The following is a 21,114-nucleotide window of genomic DNA, read 5'->3' as shown; positions in this document are numbered from 1 at the left end:
GGTCTGCGCCTTGCTCTGGCCCAGGCTAAATGCCAAGCTCCGGCCGCCTTTGTGACGCGCCGCCGCCTACAAGGCTCTGTTCCTGCCCCCAGGTTCGCAGAGCCCCAAACCTGCAGTTGCCGGGTCAGTGGATCCCATGTGCAGAGGGCGAGACGGGGCCCTGGCCAGGCGTTGGGAGGCGGGAGGCTCGGCCGGCACTCCGGGTGAGGATGGCACGCCCCTGCCCTTGCTTCTGCGCACAGGGAAGTCATTCGGCCCCGAACTTGGGCTGCCTTTCCCATCCTGACCCAGCCCCGGTTTTTTTTCGAAGCCGCCGCTGGATAGGTTGCATTACTAGGCTTCCCCCAGCCACTCTCCCTGCCCGAAGCCTTCAGAAGCCGCCCCTCTGCCCTTCACCTGGCCCTTATCCACTGTCCCAGCCTCATTTCTTTCTCCCTCCCTGAACATCTTCTGCTCTCCTTTCCCTGGGCACTGCCCTCATCCTGGGGTCCCGGCTGCTGCCATCCCTGGCCCTGGAAAACCAGTGCGGAACCCAAAGAAAGGTGGAAGAGCGGCTTTTAGAGTGGCGTTTTTATTCTTTGGGGACAAAGCTGGGTTCTGTGGGTGTAGGATTCTCCAGGTTCTCCAGGCCATAGGGCCCAGAGGCTTAATCAGAATTTTCAGACAAAACTGGAGCCTTTCTTTTTTCCCGTTGGTTTATTTGTAGTCCTTGGGCAAACCAATGTCTTTGTTCGAAAGAAGGAAAATAATCCAAACGTTTTTCTTTTAACTTTTTTTTTTTAGGTTCAGGGGCACAGGTGCAGGCTTGCTATGTAGGTAAATTGCATGTCACGAGGGTTTGTTGTACAGATTATTTCATCATCCAGATAAAAAGCATAGTACCAGATAGGTAGTTTTTCGATCCTCACCCTCCTTCCATGCTCCAACCTCAGGTAGGCCCCATTGTCTGTGGTTCCCTTCTTTGTATCCATGTGTACTCAATGTTTAGCTTCTACTTATAAGTGAGAACATGTGGTATTTGGTTTTCTGTTTCTGAGTGAGTTCATTTAGGATAATGGCTTCCAGCTCCATCCATGTTGCTGCACAGGACATGATCCCATTCTTTTTTATGGCTGCATAGTATTCCATGGTGTGTATGTGCCACATTTTCTTTTTTTTTTTTTTTTTTTAAGGGAGAGTCTCGCTCGGTCGCCCAGGCTGGAGTGCAGTGGCATGATCTTGGCTCACTGCAACCACCACCTTCCAGGTTCAGGCGATTCTCCCGCCTAGGCCTCCCAAGTAGCTGGGATGACAGGCGCTTGCCACCACACCTGGCTAATTTTCGTATTTTTAGCGGAGACTGGGTTTTGCCATGTTGGCCAGGCTGGTCTCAAACTCCTGACCTCAGGTGAACCACCCGCCTCAGCCTCCCAAAGTGCTGGGATTACAGGCGTGAGCCACCACGCCCGGCCGCCACATTTTCTTTATCCATTCTACCACTGATGGACATTTAGTTTGATTCCCTGACTTTGCTATTGTGAATAGTGCTGCTGTGAACATTTGTGTATATATGTCTTTGTGACAGAATGATTTAGATTCCTTTGGGTATATAACCAATAATGGGACTGCTGAGTCAAATGGTAGTTCTGTTTAATCATGTCCCATTTGTCAATTTTTGCTTTTGTTATAACTGCTTTTGGGATCTTTGTCATGAAATCTTTGTCCGTTCCTATGTCCAGAATGGTATTGCCTAGGTTATCTTCCAGAGTTTTTATAGTTTGGGGTTTTACATTTAAGTCTTTAATCCATCTTGAGTTGATTTTTGCGTATGGTGTAAGGAAGGGGTTCAGTTTCAGTCTTCTGCATATGGCTAGCTAGTTATCCCAGTACCACTTACTGAATGGGAAATTCTTTACCCATTGTGTATTTTTGTCAACTTTGTTAAAGATTAGATGATTGTAGGTGCGTAGCTTTATTTCTGGGCTATTATGTTCCATTGATCTATGTGTCTGCTTTTGTACCAGCACCATGCTTTTGTACCAGTATCATGCAGTTTTGGTTACTGTAGCCCTGTAGTATAGTTTGAAGTTGGGTAATGTGATGCCTTCAGCTTTGTTCTTTTTGCTTAAGATTGCTTTGGCTTTTTGGGCTCTTTTTTGGTTCCAAATAAATTTTAAAGCATTTTTTTTTTCTGATTCTGTGAAGAATGTTATTGGTAGTTTGACAGGAACAGCATTGAATCTATAAATTGCTTTGGGTAGTATGGCCATTTTAACAATATTGATTCTTCCTATCCATGAGCATGGAATGTTTTTCCATTTGTGTCATCTCTGATTTCTTTCAGCAGTGTTTTGTAATTTTTGTTGTAGAGATCTTTCATATCCCTGGTTAGCTGTATTCCTAGGTATTTCATTCTTTTTGTGGCAATTGTGAATGGGATTGCGCTCTTGATTTGGCTCTCAGCTTGGATGCCGTTGGTGTATAAAAATGCTACTGATTTTTGTCTCCTGAAAGCTAGCTGAAGTTGTTTATTAGATCTAGGAGCTTTTGGGACAAGACCATGGGGTTTTCTAGGTATAGAATCATATCATCTGCAAACAGAGATACTTCGACTTCCTCTCTTCCTTTTTGGTTGCCTTTTCTTTCTCTTGCCTGATTGCTCTGGCGAGGACTTCCAGTACTATGTTGAATAGGACTGAAGTGCTTTGTTCTAGTTCTCAAGGGTAGTGCTTCCAGCTTTTGCTCATTCAGTATGACGTTGGCTGTGGTTTTGTCATAGATGGCTCTTATTATTTTGAGGTATGTTCCTTCATCACCTGGTTTGCTGAGGGTTTTTAACATGAAGTCAAGTTGAATATTATCAAGGCTTTTCTGTATCTATTGAGATGATACGTGGGTTTTGTTTTTAGTTCTGCCAAATCTTTTCTTTTAAAGCCCAACGAACAAAACCCATCACTTTTCACAAGACCACCACAGCAAGTAGGCAGGAAAGCCAGTGTTAAAAGTGAAATCTTTTGAATTTGTAGTACCTTTTCTTTTCCAAATCTAGGTGAAATTTCTCACTTGTTTTCCTTTCGGTGAAGCTAACCACCGGCATTTCTCCTAAGAAATGGATATAAAGAAAGTTTGATATGGTTAAAGTAGGAAGTGGTAGCTCCTAGAATATCTCTGGATATTGCTGTCCCTTGTTACAGAGCATGAGCCCTGCCCAAAGACTGGAGTGTAATGGCATAGAAAAGGTCAGGAGCCCACTGAGCCAGAAGTATAGGAGGCTTGCAGCAAAGTTTAACAGGGGCCTGTTGCTATCACTGGGTGGAGGGACAGATGGGAGAACACTCACACCATGGAATCTTAGGCAGCCATTAATAAAAATAAAAATAAGCCACACTGTTTGGCTTGCAGGGATTTCCTTGGGTATTGCTGAATTTACATTAGGATGTAAAGAAATGTTGGCCAGGCATGGTGCCTCATGCCCTGTAATTCCAGCACTTTGGGAGTCTGAAGCAGGTGGATCACCTGAGGTCAGGATTTCAAGACGAGCCTGGATAACATGGTGAAACTCCATCTCTACTAAAATGCAAAAATTAGCTGGGTGTGGTGGTGGGTGCCTGTAATCCCAGCTACTCAGGAGACTGAGGCAGGAGAATCGCTTCAACCTGGGAGGCAGAGATCGCAGTGAGCAGGATTCCGCCACTGCATTCCAGCCTGGGTGACAGAGCGAGACTCTGTCAAAAAAAAAAAAAAAAAAAAAGAAAGGTAAAAAAATGTATATAACAGGACTCCAAATGTGTATGTTTGTATGTGGTTATATAAGAAATTGCTAAATAAAATACAGGGTGCCCCAGTTAAATTTTAATTTCAGCAAAACAATCATTGCATGGAACATACTTATACTAAAAACAATTCTTTGTTTCTCTGAAATTCAAATTTGACTGAACGTCCTGTATTTTTATTTGCTAAATCTGGCATCTCTGTTATATAAGGATGGAGAAAATTATGAAAGGAAATATACCAAATCGTGGGAGGCAAGGAAAAATGGCACTAGTAACACCCCCAGCAAATATGAAATTAGCCCATTTTTGTAAAATTATATGCTTATATGCATACATGATGCATAAGGAAGTTAGAAAAAAAGGTTTTGGCCTAGTAAGTCTTTTGTAAGGAGCATGCATAATATACTAAGTGAAAAAGGCAAGTGGCAGAGTAATAAGTATAGTAAGATAATATGTGTGGAAAAAGAAACAAGTAAAAACTTGTTTAGGTTTGTATACGCAAAGATAGAGCTTTGAAAAGATGCCCCTAAGACTGTCCAAATTGGTATCTCAGGGTATGGGGTTGGGGAAGTAGGGTTAGCTTTGCTTTTATACTTCTTTATATGATATTATATCAACTAGCTCCAACAAAGTCTAGTACTTATGTATTTTGAAAAAAAAAATTTTTTTTAAGTGAGACATTTAGTCTGGAGCTTAAGAGCATAAACTTTGGAGCTATATACATGTGGACTCAGGCTGGATACTGCCACCTTCTAATTGTATAGTCCTTGGGAAGCTACTTTACCTTATCTGTAAAATGGGGATAAAATGCATGCCTATTGTTTATGATGAAGATTATAAAGAGCTCTGTATTGTAACTGGCACACAATGGTTAACAACCTCTAATGCCAGTTGTTATTTTTACTAGAAAATAACCTAGGACATAAAAATCAGGATATTCAGGGAGATGCCTATAAACCCTGATCTTCTTGAAGCAAACCTTGATCTGCTGGAGGTAAGCCACCAACTGGCTTAGGATCTTGACCAAGACATCTCATCTCTGGGCCTCAGTGCCATATCTACACCATGAGAGAGATAGACTGGGTATCCTCTGCTTCATTCATTTAATCAACAGTATTGGAGCACTTGCTCCGAATCAATCCCTGGCCTAGAAGCTGGAGACACAGAGAAGAGGGACCTCGCTCTACCTTCAAAGACTTGGCTTGAGTCAAAGGTGACTCAGTCTCTTGGAGGTGATGCAAATAAACAGGTGGTAAGTGCTATGAGAGAGTGCATTTGGGCACCCAAAGAAGTGGGAGTAAGAGAAAAGGGCCTTTTCAGCCACAACATTTGTGAATATCTTTCAGATCTTGGATTTTTTTAAGACACTGTGTGGATGGTTCACAGCAAGGTAAGCAGAGAACAGAGGCTAAGTACCTGATGTTGATTTAGGATCGGCAGGGGAAGCAGGATGCCACACTGAGAACATCTCCTCAGAATGTCATAGGCTGCTTTATCTCCTCTAGGGGAGTTGGTCCTGGGCTTGGGCTCTGACATCAAAAGTGGATCCAAGGTTTTGTTTTTGCTTCTTGGTGCTTTCTTTGATGAACTTTCAGAATGAAGAGGAAATCTGTTTATACTTCTTGTCTTTGGACGAACATCTTTCTCCATCGTGGAAGTTTGATTCTCAGCAGCTTGACTTGGAAGAGATGAAGGAAGAATTTTTGGCTTTCCAACAGGAAAGTGTTCCTTAAACTCTGAGTCTGGACAACATTTACCCTGCAATTGTGAATAATGTATCAAATTTTAAAATGACTTCAGCTTTAATGGTCAGAAAATACAGTAGACTAGATAACACAAAAACTTCCCACTGTAAACACTTTTAGATGCTGTAAAAAATGTGACAGACATTCAATTTAATAGCTGGCTTTGCAGGACAGAAAGAAAATTTTGCATTCCAGGAATGAAGGTCTGACTGGTTGCTATGGTTTGAATGTGTCTCCTCCAAAATTCAGGTGCTGCCAATGTGATGGTATTAAGAGGTGGGGTCTTTGGGGGTGATTAGATCATGAAAGCTCCTCCCTTTTTAATGGGATTAGGGTCCTCATAAAAGAGGCTTCATGAAGCATTTGGCTACAGCCTTCTACTCTTTTGCTTTCTACTATGCTAGGAGGCAGCAAGAAGGCCCTCAACAGACACCAAATGGTGGTGCCTTGATCTGAACTTCCCAGTCTTCAGAGCTGTTCGAAATAAATTTCTGTCCTTTATTGTTACTCTGTCTGTGGCATCCTGTTATAGAAGCACAAATGGACTGGTTAAGCCCAGGAGTTGACACTGCTTATGGGAGATGTAGGGTCAACTTTGTAACTAGGGGCTTGGGTGAGAGGAAAGTCCCATCCACACAGGTGGGGAATTGGAAGTAAGACTCTATTGACCCTGCATAAAGCTGGAAACTTTAAAGGGTAAATTATAGTGGGCAAGAGGAAAAGTATCAGCTAATGAGAAAAGGAAAGTGGCAAGGAAGCTTTTCCTTCTTGGGTCAGTATCTGAGTGTGGAGACGAAAACTCACGTCCCTGAAAACTCAAAATCACAGGTCCATGCCATTCCCGTGTTTGGGATTAGGATTTACTTTAGCCTCATGGTCTGGGAATCCCTGAGCAGAAGAATTAACATAAACATTGAGATGTCTGGCAGAAGCAATCACAAAATTCCTCTGGAGGGACAATAGCCTCAAAATAGGTCATAGAGAATCCTCATAGGTAGAGTCCCACCAGATAGAAACTCACAATCCAAAATTACAAACACACAAGGAAGCAATCCACCTTGAGTAAGAGTCACAGACGCAAAAGTAGTCAGATTAGCCTCCAAGAAGTTCAGGTAATGCAACTATAGGATAGAGACTGTAAAATAAATTAATTAAAAATGATTAAATCCAGGAAAAGAATAACACCTCATGAAAAACAGAACAGGTAAATTTGAAATTTTCTAATTTGTAATAAACAAATAATAACTTTATATATTTATGGGGTACAATGTGGTATTTTAATATATGTATACATTGTGGGATGATTAAATCAAGCTAATTAACATACCCATCACTTCACATACCTATCATTTTTTTTTGTAGTGAGAACAAAAATAGGCAAACTTGAAAGAAAGATAAATTGAACTTCTAGACATGAAAAATGCAGGTATTGAACCTAAATGGATGGGCTAAAAACAGCAGATTAGATTTGGCCAAGAAAGAATGAATGAACTTGGAGATAATTTCAGGAAATTACCCAGAATATAGGAGATAGAAATAGAGAAAAATGTGAAAGGTTAAGAGACATAAGGCTATTAAAAGAGAGAAATGAAAAAAAAAAAGAGAGTCATGAAAAAAAAAGAAAGTCATGAAGCTAGAATGAGAATGCTTAATACACATGTGTTATGTTCCAGAAGGAGAGTTGAGAGAATGTGGGAGAGTTGGGGAATGTTGGGAATTCAAAGAGATAATAGATGAGAATTTTCAGACCTGATTAGTGACATAAATCTTTATATTAAGGAAAGAGAAATCTTGAGCAGGAGAAAAGCAAACACATTTGAGTACATTGTTCTGAACAGAATGAATAAAAATAAAACTACTCTTAAACACATTACAGGTAAAAGGCAAAGAGGATCTTGAAATCAACCAAATATAAAGATTACGTACAAAGGAATGGCAATTAGGCTGGAAGAAAATACATCAACAGCAGTAACAGAAGTGGGATGGCAGTGGAATAATCTTCAAAATGATAAGAGAAAATAGCTGTTATCTAGATTTTGATATCCAGCTAAACTATCATTCATGGATGCAAAAAACAAAAAGTGTATTTTCAGGCAACTAACGATTTACTACTCAAGGTTCTTGGTGAAGAAACTACTGAGATATATTTCAGGAAGAGAGAAATCATACCCAGAAGGAAAGCTTAGGATCCAAGGAAGAATGTCAGCAAAGGGAAGGGTAAACTTGTGAGTATATCCAGTTGGGCACAGTAGCTGATACCTGTAATCCTAGCACTTTGGGAGGCCAAGGTGGGCAGATTATGTGAGGTCAGGAGTTCGAGACCAGCTTGGCCAACATGGAAAAACCCATCTTTACTAAAAATACAAAAATTAGCCAGACATGGTAGCACACACCTGTAGTACCAGCTACTTGAGAGGCTGAGGCAGGAGAACTGCTTGAACCCAGGAGGTGAAGGCTGCAGTGAGCCAAGATCGTGCCACTGCACTCAAGCCTGGGCAACAGAGTGATACTCTGTCTCAAAAAAAAAAAAAAAAAAGAAACAAAAAAGCAAAACCAAAATTGTGTGAGTATATCTAAACAGGCATGAGTTACATAAATAACAACAATAATCAGTAAAGGGGGTAGTATGAAAGCAAAATGAAACAAAATTCTGGCAGCATTTTCATGTAAGATAGGAGTAGACGATCAGTATTAACGTTCTCAAATCTATATACTGTTTGTAAGGAGAGTAGAGATAATGACTAACTTTAGACTTTATTTAAGTCAAGTATTTATATTAAAATGTTAAGGGTAACTACTGAAATGATAGAAATAAATGTAAAATTGCCTAATCAGTAGAAAAGAAGAAAGAGAATAAAGAAATCTTGCTTAATCCAATAGAAGACAAAGGAGAAGCAAGCAGCAGCAGCACCAGCAGTAGTAATGAACAAGAGTGGTAAATGCAAGGCCCCAAAACGATGGGGGAAAATTATTGTTAATGTCATTGAGAGTGATAAAGGCATTGTGATTAAGAAAACGACTGTATTTTTGAGATATTAAAGAATGACGGTGAAATAACAGGATGTCTTGGATTTGCTTTAACGTACTTTAGAAAAAAAAAAACAAAGAATAGTTTAAGTCTGGAAAACTTTTGATTTCCACACGTTAACAGCTATTTTCTCTTAGCACTTTGAAGATTATTCCACTGCATACCCACTTTTATTATTGCTGTTGATATATTTGCTTTTAGCCTAACTGCCATTCCTTTGCTTGTAATCTTCTTCGGTTGATTTCAAAGAAATCAACCTTTGCCTTTTACCTGTAATGTACCTAAGAGTAGATTTCTTTTTATTCACCTTGTTTAGAACAACAACTGTTGTATCTGGGGAGTAAATACATGAACGTTTGTTGTATTAACTTTCTACTGTCATATTTGTTTGAAAGTTTTGTAATCAATTTTATTTTATTTTTAGTGGACAAGTAATAATGATACATACTTATAGAATACAGAGTGATCTTCTAATACATGTATACAGTAGCCAAATCAGAATTGTAATAAAATTTTTAAAAAACAAATTAAAACGGTCAATAGATTCTATAGCCACCCAAGCTATCATTTTCAGACATATAAGGCCTAAAAAATTTGCCTCTCATGCTTTCTTTCTCAAGAAACTATTTGAGGATATGTTCGATCAAACAAGGAGTAACCTAAGAAAGAGAAAGATGAGATGTGAGATTTGGGAATCAGAACTCCAACCATGGAGAGAGTGGAAGAAATTCCAGACCAACAGCTAATCATCAAGCCTGGGGCATAACATGCTCCCAAAATGAAATGGATAGACTATCTGATGTGTTTAGTCATACTCAGGGGAATTTTCAGATCTGGTAGAGAATTTTAGGGATGATTTAGTGATAGGTACCTAGAAAGTGAAACAAATGAAAAACTGAAGCAATTATCAAGTCCAGGGAAAACAAAAAGTTGTAGGAGAAAGCACACATAATCATAGTTCATGTGGAAAACCATTTATAATGTTTACATGGTTATACTAATGTAATACTGAATATTTATTTAACCAGAATGAGTGAAATCAATAAATTGGAAGGATGAAGTGAAGAACTTTGGAGGTGTGTGTGTGGGATGGGTGGTATAAAAAAAGTGAAATCTATATTCCTAAATCCTTATGAGTCAATAGGTAATGTCTAAAATTGGAAAAAATATAAGAAGGTGCTTTAGACATATGAAGGTGATTACCAGAAGAAACAGCTAAAAGTGAAAGTAGAGTATTTGTGTCTGGGGAGTAGTTAGCATGAAGGGGACCAGTGGGGCTTATAGTTTTTCTGAGGTGGTGGGAGACAATTAACAAGGGCCATAATAAGTAAGCAAATTAGATGATATGTTAGAAGTTGGCAAATGCTATGGAAAAAAAATAATAGAAGAAGGTAAGGGGTTGGTAAATAAGTGATGGAGAGGGGGTTGCAATTTTAAATAGGTTGTTGTGGTACATCTCCTTGAGAAGGTGCCATCTGGGCAAAGACTTGAGAGAAGTGAGAGAGTTAGCCCCTGGAATAAGGTGGGGAAGGTGAGGAGGTAGCTTCCAGCCAGAGGCAGTAGCCAGTGAAAAGGCCCTAAGGCATGGTATGCTCAAGAAACAATCAGGAGGTCAGTGAGCTGAACAGGAGTAGTACATGAGATCAAAGAGGCGATGAGGTAAGAAAGGAGGCAAAGATGATGTAGATCTCTAAGGCTACTGTAGTTTTGAGTTTGCATAAAATGGGGCAAGAATCAGTACAGAGATCTGAACAGAGGAGCCAAACAATCTGACTTGTATTTTTAAGGGATCACGTTGACCTCTGTGATGAGAATAGACTGTAGGGGGCAAGGTGAGAAGTAGGAAGGCCATTTAGGAGACTGCTGCAGCATCTGGGCTAGAGAGGATGATGGTTCATACCAGGGTAGCAACACGGAGGGAAAGAGAAGTCAAGAGTGAACCTGAGATTTTGGCCTGAACAACTGGAAGGATAGAGTTGCCATCAACTGAGATGGGCCAAGTTGTGGCAGAGAGGATTCCATTTCAGATGTGTTACATTTAAGATGTCTATCAAGCATTCAAGTGAAGATCCAGTAAATAGTAATAGACAAATCTAGAGTTTGGGGAGAAAAGCCCAGACTGAGATATAAATTTGGAAGTGTCTGACTACATATGGCTTCTTTTTTATTTCTTATATTTATTTATTTTTTGAGATGGAGTCTCACTCTGTCGCCCAGGCTGGAGTGTAGTGGCGCGATCTCGGCTCACTGCAAGCTTCGCCTCCTGGGTTCACGCCATTCTCCTGCCTCAGCCTCCCGAGTAGCTGGGACTACAGTCACCCACCACCACACTCGGCTAATTTTTTGTATTCTTAGTAGCGACGAGATTTCACTGTGTTGGCCAGGATGGTCTCGATCTCCTGACCTTGTGATCCTCCCGCCTCGGCCTCCCAAAGTGCTGGGATTACAGGCATGAGCCACCACGCCTGGCCTTACATATGGCATTTTTAAAAATCAGGAGGTAGGATGAAATAATCAAGGCAGTGAATATAGGTAGAAAAGAGACCAGAGACTAAGCCCTGGGGCCCCAAAATTAAGAGGTTGGGGAGGTAGAGAATGAGAGACCACCAAGGTCATTGAAAACCATGAGAGTGTGGTACCCTACAAGCTGAGAAAGTGCACTGAGGAAGAGGGAGTGATGAGCAGTAAATGCCCCCGATAAATTGAGGACTGAGAACTGAGCATTGGATTTAGCAATGCAGAGGTCATTGATTTTGACAAGAGCAGATTTGGTTACAATGGAGACCCAGACTGGAATGGGAATAAGAATGGGAGAAGAAAACATGGAGGCAGTGACTTACAGACAACTAGTTCAAATGTTTTTCTACGGAGGGGAACAAAGAAACAAGATCGTAGCTTATAGGAAATGGGATCAGAAGTATTTCATGTTTTTCTGGCTTTGGGTCATATTAATAAAAAGTTAAAGACTGAAAACCACAAAACCACCTAGTATATATGATTTCAATCCTAATTTTCAAAATTAAAAAAAAAATTCTTTTCGTGCAAGGCCAAAGATTCACCATTGATATATAAATATTCAATAGTGGTACCCCTTTAAAAACATTGTAAGAAATGTTAGGACATCCTAGAATTTTGAGACTTTGTTGTTGCCTGTGTGTACAGCTCATTTAACCTCTCTCTGTTGCAGGACAGAGAGGGAAGAATTGCTGGAGCCGTGTAGCAAAAAACTTGTGTGACCCTGTGTAGGCAAAAAGAGAGGATATAGTATACGAGTAGGTGGGGATAGGCTTTAGAGAGGCACATAGAAAGCTCCTCTATGGTTAAGAGTTGGGAAGGCAAAGTAAGTGAATGTGGATGCTGCCAAGGAGATAGATCTGGTGTTGCCTGGTTGTGGATGTCTTCTTTTCCTGAACAAGGAGATAAACCATTATCCCCATTTTCCTCAAAAGAAGAAAGAAGCTCAGAGAGGTTACACAGCCAGTAAGGGGCAGAGCAGAACTAAAATTCAGAGTTTCTGAGCACAAATCCAGTTCCATGTGTTTTGGAGCTCCCCACTTCCCTGTAGCCTTCAAATAAGTGTGTAGGTGCCTTGGTTGCCAGGCTGGACATTTGAAGGGAAGTAGTCAGCTTCACTCTTGTTTTTTCTTTTTTTTTTTTGAGACGGAGTCTCGCTCTGTCGCCCAGGCTGGAGTGCAGTGGCGCAATCTCGGCTCACTGCAAGCTCCGCCTCCCGGGTTCAAGCAATTCTCCTGCCTCAGCCTCTCCGAGTAGCTGGGACTACAGGCGCCCACCACCACGCCCGGCTAATTTTTTGTATTTTTAGTAGAGACGGGGTTTCACCGTGGTCTCGATCTCCTGACCTCGTGATCCGCCCGCCTCAGCCTCCCAAAGTGCTGGGATTACAAGCGTGAGCCACCGCGCCCGGCCTCAGCTTCACTCTTGTTTTGGTGTTCACCAAGTATTTTCTCACTCAAACAGAAGACATGGACCACTTACAGAATCGAATAAACATCAGTACTAAGGAAAACAAGTCAGTAGGTGATTTCCATGTACAGCCGAGGCTGAGAATCCCGTGGCTGGGGCAGCCCATCTCAGACTTGAAATGCCTGGGAAATCGTGTGACCCTGCATATTCTGATTTAGCATTTCTAGGGGGAGGGCCTGAGATTCTGCATTTCTAACAGGATTCTAGGTGATGCTGATGCAGCTGGTCCACAGACTGCACTTCAAAAAGCAAAGAGCTGAAAGGTGGAAACAATCCGAATGTTTACCAACAAGTAGAGAAACAAAATGTGGATGACCGTAAAAGGGCCATTAACTTTGGGAGGCCGAGGAAGGCGGATCACCTGAGGTCAGGAGTTTGAGACTGGCCTGGCCAACATGGTAAAACCCCGTCTCTACTAAAAAAAAAATACAAAAATTAGCCGGGCGTGGTGGCAGGCGCCTGTAGTCCCAGCTACTCTGGAGGCTGAGGCAGGAGAATCGCTTGAACCCGGGAGGCAGAGGTTGCAGTGATCCGAGATCACACCACTGCATTCCAGCCTGGGCAACAGAGTGAGACCCTGTACCCCCACCCCCCAAAAAAGAAAAGGCCATTAAAAGGAATGAAAAGCTGATACATGCCACAACTACAACACGGGTGAACCTTGAAAATGTTATAGTAAGTGAAAGAAGATAGTTACGTAAGACCACATATTATATGACTCCATTGATGTGAAATGTCCAGAATAGACAAATCCATAGAGATAGAAAGCAGATTAGTGGTTGCCAGTAACTGGGAAGATGAGGGAATGGATAGTATCTGCTAATGGGTATAGGATTTCTTTCTGGAATGATGAAAATATTCTAGAACCAGATTGCACAACATTGTGAATGTACCAAATGTCTCTATAGTGATGGCAAATTTTACACTATATGTGGTTTACCACAATAGTAAAAAGAAAAAAAAAAAAGAGCTAAAAGCTGGATCATCTCTATGGTTTCTTTAGTTTTGATATTCTGTAGTTTTAGGAACTGAAGTGTTAAGAAAGGTAAACAACTTTCTGCCCAAGGAGAAGGAGAAGAGTTCTTTGGAGAGAAGCCTTGATAAGTTTCCCAAAGGAGAAATACTTCATTCTGTGCAAAAGAAGGGAGCAACTTGGCACAGCAATGCACTAAAAGGTGCTTAGGGCTATGGAGGGAAGAGCCTGAGTGTTCCCAGGCAAAATCAGTCAGTCAGTCAATCACATAACTGCGTCTCTACAGAGTCCTCTTTTTGCACCAAGCTCTGATGTCAGGAAAATGATAAAAGTCATTCAGTTTTGCAGGAAGCTCACAGTCTAATAGAGCAGACTCCCACATGGGACAGAAAACAGTAAGACAGGCCCTATTGAGGACCAAATTGCAATGTCCAGGCCATGAAGGCTGGAGATGGTCAGAGGTGATCAGGGGGTGTTGGGAGTGGTAAGGGAGGCCCCTTTGAAGGGCTGGGCACAAATGAAGACTAGTTGTGTCTGCTTGATTAGCCTAAGCAAGTCACTAAACTATCTTTTTGAACAAAGCAAAAAATAAATATGGGGCCCTTTAATATCTATGCTATGTAAAATTGGGCCCAGAATCTGTCTTTCCTATCACACTTTTCAGAATGCGGACCAACTATTGGCACCATTAGAAAGTTACTAATTGCTACTCACCATATGGTGGAAATACTTATTTTCTGGAATCATTTGGTTGCAATAATTACAGTAGATTTCCATTTCAGGAGCTGAAATTCTTTTCCCTGAATAAGCAGAGAGACAACACCACACATTATTGTCCTTGTCAATGGCTAGCCCAGCTCTCCCACAACTGCCTACGTGGCCTGTGCTCATGAGCATGAACCGCCCCCCGGACCTGCCTGGCCTTGACTTTCCTGCGCTGCCAACATCCTTGACCACACAGGTAACTCTTGGCCGAGTCACCCACATCATTTCCTTTACGGCCACAGATGTGCACTCAGGGCAGCAGCAGCCGTAATGGAGAGACATTTTCCTGGAACAGGGCTGGTTTCTAAGGAGATAAATGGAGCTGTAGCCACGGATGCCAACCCTCTCCAGTCTGACTGTGCTCTTTCGTTCCACCAGTTTCCAGGCTCTGTGATCAGACCAGGTGTTGGCTGAACACATCTTTGTTGACAGTGTTGAAGCTGTGTTGTGTTGTGTTGTGTTGCACTGAAGTGGGGTTGAAGACTGTGTTTGATTCTGCTGACGTCCAGCCATGCTGGGATGAAGGAAATGTACATGACTCTCACACTTTCCAGGTTTTCATTGGCCAGTTTTGCCTTTGGGTAGATTGTTTATCAGGAGAACGTTACTGTCTGGGGAGTTTTAGGCTCTCTCCCATGTTACCATGTTACCAAAACAACTAGCAAAGATACCAAAGGATCTGTCACACTGATGGTTGTGTGACAGTAAATACACCCTCATAAAGAGGTGAGTGAGTCAAGTGAACATAAAATGGTACCAGGGAGCCAATACATAGGCCCCCAGGCCAGGAGCTATCGCTAGCTCCCTTCTGGCCATTGCTGATAATGGAAAAAGCCCTAGATTCGGTGCCAGGAAATGTGGGAGTCCAGTCTTATTTCTACCTCTAGCAAGCACCTGCTTTATTCTGTGTGTAGGTTTCTCATCTGTAAAAGGATGCAATGGATCTCTGCCAGGTTAGGATTGTGCTAGAGGTGCTCAAAGAAAGCCTCCTGTTTCCTAGGACTCCCCATGCTCTCTCTCTTTTTTTTTTTTTTTGGAGACAGAGTTTTGCTCTTGTTGCCCAGGCTGGAGTGCAATGGCACGATCTCGACTCACTGCAACCTCTGCCTCCCGGGTTCAAGCGATTCTCCTGCCTCAGTCTCCCAAGTAGCTGGGACTACAGGCGTCCGCCACCACGCCCGGCTAATTTTGTATTTTTAGTAGAGACAGGGTTTCTCCATGTTGGTCAAGGTGGTCTCGAACTCCCGACCTCAGGTGATCTGCCTGCCTCGGCCTCCCAAAGTGCTGGGATTATAGGCATGAGCCACCCCCGCCTAGCCTTCTCCATGGCCTCTTTACTCACCTTTGTGGTAGCTAGGCTGTAGCCCCGGCCTCCTGGTCTCCCTGGACCAGTCATTTGAAGACCACAGCAGACACACTGGAAGGCCACTCTGAGGCATGGTTTAGAATTAGAATAGCCAGAAGAACTGAGACCTATACAGCAAATACACTTGTCATCCGTCCTGTTGGGAGCTTCCCTTCCTTGCATCCCATCCAGGAAAGGCTCTGGCCCTTGGAACGTCTCTCTTCCGCCCCCGTTTGTGTGCTCACCTTTCCCGAGCTGGGCCTGTTCACTCCGACAGACATCTGTGTGCTGGGCAAGCATGCGGCGCATGATGAACTGGCCACAGCCTGGGCAGGGCTCTGTCCGGCTGCCACAGTAGGACTCATGGAGCTCCAGCTTGCTGAGCTGCATGTCCAGTTCACAGAACTTACACTCAACAGGGCGCTCCTGGCACTCATTGGCCTGTGGGAGGTAGCAGGAAGGGCATGATCATTGGCCTTTTTTTTTTTTTGAGACAGAGTCTCACTGTGTCGCCCAGGCTGGAGTGCAGTGGCTTGATCTTGGCTCACTGCAACCTCCGCCTCCCGGGTTCAAGCGATTCTCCTGCCTCAGCCTCCCCAGTGGCTGGGACTACAGGCGTGTGCCACCACGTCCAGCTAATTTTTGTATTTTTAGTAGAGACGGGGTTTCACCATGTTGGTCAGGCTGGTCTCGAACTCCTGACCTTGTGGTCCGCCTGCCTCAGCCTCCCAAAGTGCTGGGATTATAGGCATGAGCCACTGCACCTGGCCGATCACTGGCCTCTTTGACTGTAGGCAGATCAAGGACTTGTGCCCATCTGCCTAGGGTATTGGGGCCAGTATGAGAAAGCAGATGAGAAGGGTCAGAGTGGGGGACTGCCCTCGGGGGATCTGAGCTCTGATGGACTCATGGACCATGGAAAGCCCTTCTGATCAGTATCCGGGGGACAGGAAGACCTGTGTTATGTGGTGGGCTAGTTCTCCATTGCTCTCTGAGCCTAATGGGGTGAAAAGAGTGGTCAGGTGGAAATCTCTATTACTGGCCTCCCCTTTCCCCTTCCTCTCCTTTTCTCAGGTTGGTCTATTTGGCTGTAAAGGAGAAATCACATGGGGCTCTTACCTCATGAAACTCCAGCGAGGACTTCTGCACGCTCTGCTGACACATCGTATACTCAACCTAAACACACACACACACACACACACACACACACACACACACACGGTTTGGGTCTGTGAACTCCCAGAGGGCAGGGATCCGGTGTGGCTACCTCAGTGTCTCTCTAGCACCCAGCCCAGTGTTCAAGAAGTGTTTGCCAGACCAGTCTGAGTTGGCAATGGCTGCCTGAGCCTGAGTATCTCCAGAGAGACAGATCAGGGGCCCCAGGAGGAATGGACATGGAAAGGCGGGAAACAGGGCTCCATCTGACTGCCTTCCAGGACCTTCCTTTCTCACATCCTCTCTTTACACATCTCAAGACAACAGCCAGTCTTTCCTGAAACCAGAACCTCTTGCCTATAAGCCTGTAGGGAAAGGACTGGAAATGGGAGAACTGGAGGTAGACTCAGCTTAGCATGAAAAAGGCAGGATTAACATTTCCTTTCCATGGGGCCTTGTGTGGAGAGGCTAAATGACTTCTCATGGCCCTCAAGTGAGCCTCTGCCTGGGGGACTGGACCCTTGCCTTAAGTCTGCAGCCCTCACCCAACTTCCAGACCCCATCTCTCCTGCAGGGAGGACTGGGCCCACTCCCTGACTCCCAGACCCCATCTTTCCTGCAGGGAGGAAGGAACACTTGCCCTTCCCAGACCCCATCTCACCTGCATGGAAGACTGAACACCCACCTTGACTCCCAGACCCTATCTCACCTGCAGGGAAGACTGGACCCTTGTCCCCCAACTCTCAGACCCCATCTCTCCTGCAGGCAGGACTGGACCCACTCCCTGACTCCCAGACCCCATCTCTCCTGCAGGGAGAACGGAACACTCTCCCTGACTCCCAGACCCCATCTCTCCTGCAGGCAGGACTGCACCCTCGCCCCGACTCCCAGATCCCATCCTCCCTGCCGCCTCCTCACCTGCTGGTGCTCAACCTTGCGGTGCTCCTCCATGTTTTCCCTGGGGACAGGCTCCTCACACTCTGGGCACAGGACCAGTAACCGCAGGCAGTAAGCCTCGTGGAGGGCGAAGTGGGCAGAGGCTACATGTGTTTTGCTACAGGGTCAAGATGGGGGGATAGGAAAATAGACTTATTTTCATATTATAAAACATGGAGCTGCATTTCACACCCAGGGCTAGATCTCCAGAAGCCTTAAGCACTGAACATGTGATGATGATGACACCACCTGCCCCACACTCCCTGTGTGGGTCCAAAATCAGAACAGTGCAGCAGCATCTAATAAGAATAAGGACATTCTACAGAGCTCTTACATTGCTGGGGTGGGGCATGGGAAGCAGCAATTACAAAGGTACATAGGGGAGCTTTCAGGGTGACAGGGAGCTTCATCATCTCAATTATGGGGATGGTGTTTCATGGATGCATATAACACAGGCCAAAACTTATCAACTGCTACCCTTTAAAATGTGAGGTTTATTGTAGGTCAATTATACCTCTATAAGGCTGTTTTTAAAATGAAGCATTCCATTTTAAATAATGTAAATAATTAAATTATTTCAATTCAACTAATTCAAGAGAAGTACCAAACTCTGTTGAATCTTTTTTCTTGTTTTCTGGTGCCCCTGTTTGGTCCACAGTGTTAGGAACGCAGCCCTGCTATGCTCATGCTTCCTGCCACGGCCATGCCAACTTCCAGAATCTCCAAAGCGAGAGCTTCCCAAGTCTCCCCTGCCTTCAGGTTCACCTGCACTAACTCACAGAGACTCTGAGGTTCTTCCTGGAGACCACAATGAAGGAAGGGTTCTGAGCCTCCCCCTTCCTGGGCAGGGCGTTTTTCTCTAACCATCCTCTTTGCCAACAAGCGCCCCTTTCGGCTGGGCGTGGTGGCTCACGCCTGTAATCCCAGCACTCTGGGAGGCCGAGGCGGGCGGATCACCTGAGGTCGGGAATTCAAGACCAGCCTGACCAACATGGAGAAACCCCATCTCTACTAAAAAATACAAAATTAGCCAAGTGTGGTGGCTCACACCTCTAATCCCAGCACTTTGGGAGGCTGAGGTGGGTGGATCACCTGAGGTCAGGAGTTAGAGACGAGCCTGGCCAACATGGTGAGACCTCATCTCTACTAAAAAAATACAAAATTAGCCGGGCATGGTGGCTCACGCCTGTAATCCCAGCTACTCGGGAGGCTGAGGCAGAAGAATCACTTGAACCTGAGAGGTGGAGGTTGCAGTGAGCTGAGATCGTGCCATTGCACTCCAGCCTGGGCAAAAAGAAGTGAAACTCCATCTTAAAAAAAGAAGAAGAAAGAAAAAAATGACCCCTTTCATTTCCATCAGCTCTTGCTTGTGGCAGCTCGGGAGAAGGGAAATGGGGTGGCCGTAGCCGTAAAGGCCCAGAGGATGAGAAGAGTTACATGCCCATGTTCCTGTCACATGGGACGTGCTCGGAGAGGGACTGTCAAAGCCTCACTCCTCTTGATCTGAACAAGCTCTTTGCTTCTGCTCTGCACACAGCGGGCCCACAGGCAGCAGCATCTTCCCTTCCTCTGTTCTCTCTCCTCTGCCTGGCCTGGTCCCTTCTCCCCCTGCTCTTCCTGGGCTGATTGAGAAACCAGAGTACTCGAAGGGTCTGGCTGTAGCAAAGCCCTCTGGGGAGGTTCCACCCAGGTCCCTGCCACAGGTAGGGAGCTTTGAGAATGGGGCTTTTCGACGGGTCAGATTTTGCCCCCCGGTTAGAGGTGTGGTCCCAGCCTCCTGCTCTGTCCTCCCTGCCCTGCCCCACGGCTCCCTTTCCAAGGAGGGTGAGAGTAGTCCTGGAGAATCTCCGTGGGAGCCTTTCTTTCACAGATGGGTGTGAAGGTCATAGTATCAGAACCCCAAATTAGGACCCAAGGTCTCACAAGTATGAGTAGCCCAGTTGGGACCACTGGCCGGGCTATTCGGCTTCAGAACTGTCCCAGAAAGCCTAACATTTGGGGGGAAGGGGCTGCAGTGAAGTGCAGGTAATGCTGCCCACCCTCACCCAGAGATTACCAAGTTTAAACCCTCCTACCGTTGGGGCCCACGGCCTCCAGCTGCTTGTCCTCCTAAGTGTTTTTATGCAGGAACCATTTTCTGCTCCCTTCAGAAACAGCCCTATCTCGTCTGCGTCTCTCCCTTGCCAGCTCGGGTCTGCCGCTGGAGAAAGCGCTTTCTCACCAGTTCCTGCACACCGAGAAGTCTCCTTCCATGGTCGGCTCTCTGGAGTCTTTCGGTTGAGTTTCGTTTCTTGCAGGCAAGGAAACAAAACTGAAAGTCTTCCGACGGCCCAGCCCACAGCCTCAGGGAGGGAGGAGATCTTCAGAATTCTCGGCTCAGGATTCCCGGTTGATTCCTGTGGCTGGACCCTCCCAGGAAGCCCCTTTACAGCATGGCCAGCCCCTGCTGTCGCCCTTGGCCGTCATTTTTGCTGCTGTCACAGCCGTGTCTACCTCCCTGAGGGTGGTAGCCTGAGGCCAGGCCTCTCCTGGGCAGCACAGCAGCTTGTTCCCTCACCCTGGCTGGCTGGCTTCGCTCTGTCTGGGTCTCCATCCCTTTTCCAGACCATCCACCTCCCACCCTTCTCCCCCATCTCTGGCTCCCTTCTGGTTCTCCCCTGCAGGAAAGAGGGAACTTGCAGTGTTGAGCTTGAATGCTGTTCCCTGAAAATGGCTCCTGGACCTCCAGGCGGTGAGGACTTTGCAAACAGCGTCCAGGGAGGCTCCGGGGATGCAGGGTGGTGTGAGCCCAGACCCAATCTGGTGTGTATCCTCTCCGGGGTCCTTAGAGTTTTTCCAGACCCTAGAAACAGCTGTGCTAACAGAAGAACTCTAAACAACATCTGGAGTGATGACAAGCAGGCCCAGAGAATTCCCGTGGAGTCTGCCAGTGGGGTGGGTGCCGGCTCTCTGAGGAGGATAACAAGATTAAGCGAAATGTCCAGGCAGGGCTCCAGCCTCCAGGCAGGCTCTAAAATTCAGGCACTAAATGAGAAGCAGTGTGTGGTGGTACTGATGATCACAGTGATAGGAGGGAAGAATGAAGGACTGTTTCAACATTGTCTATGTTCCAGGCACCATTCTAAGCATTAACTAGGCATTGACTTCGTTTTAATCCCTCATATAAGCATTATTAACTTCGTTTTGCTATGGAAACAGAGGCAGTGACAGAGTGAGACTCTGCCTTAAAAAAGAAAAATGAAAAAAAAAAAGAGAGAAAATGGAGGCAGAGAGAGGCTAGGTGAATCGCTCGACATCAAAGCTGGGATTCACACCAGGCTGATATGACTCAGGTGTCTATGCACCTGACCGAGAGCCCATCCACCTCATTTGACAGCTAGTTGGGGTAGGGAGCACTTGGCTGAGAGTCAGAGACTGAGGTTTGCATCTTA

The 21,114-nt window shown here is 44.9% G+C and overlaps 2 protein-coding genes across 3 annotated transcripts in view; one reads left to right on the top strand and one right to left on the bottom strand.

The window, feature by feature from the left end:
- Positions 1-163: 163 nt before the first annotated feature.
- The window catches only part of SLC13A5 (solute carrier family 13 member 5), an 86,541-nt gene continuing 65,590 nt past the window's right edge, over positions 164-21,114 (top strand). Inside the window, exon 1 of the mRNA XM_058431482.1 lies at positions 164-203. The gene's annotated coding sequence lies outside the window, so the exon portion shown is untranslated. The remainder of the gene's footprint in view (positions 204-21,114) is intronic.
- XAF1 (XIAP associated factor 1) lies at positions 556-19,946 on the bottom strand. Of its 2 annotated transcripts, XM_058431488.1 has the most exons (6): positions 19,759-19,946; positions 17,666-17,801; positions 15,838-16,033; positions 14,197-14,282; positions 5,169-5,510; positions 556-3,081 (listed from the first exon to the last, which is right to left on the bottom strand). In XM_058431488.1, exons 2-6 carry the CDS (start codon positions 17,696-17,698, stop codon positions 3,025-3,027), a joined length of 714 nt encoding a protein of 237 aa, XP_058287471.1. In that variant the 5' UTR covers positions 17,699-17,801; positions 19,759-19,946; the 3' UTR covers positions 556-3,024. The 2 variants fall into 2 exon arrangements, with proteins under 2 accessions (XP_058287471.1, XP_031994459.1); XM_032138568.2 differs by lacking the exons at positions 15,838-16,033; positions 17,666-17,801; positions 19,759-19,946 and adding an exon at positions 14,400-14,529.

The sequence above is a fragment of the Hylobates moloch genome, unplaced genomic scaffold (genome assembly GCF_009828535.3).
Source record: "Hylobates moloch isolate HMO894 unplaced genomic scaffold, HMol_V3 SCAFFOLD_19, whole genome shotgun sequence".
NCBI classification, from domain to species: Eukaryota; Metazoa; Chordata; class Mammalia; order Primates; family Hylobatidae; genus Hylobates; species Hylobates moloch.
Note: the sequence above shows the minus strand (reverse complement) of the source record. Positions and strands in the feature narration are given on the sequence as shown.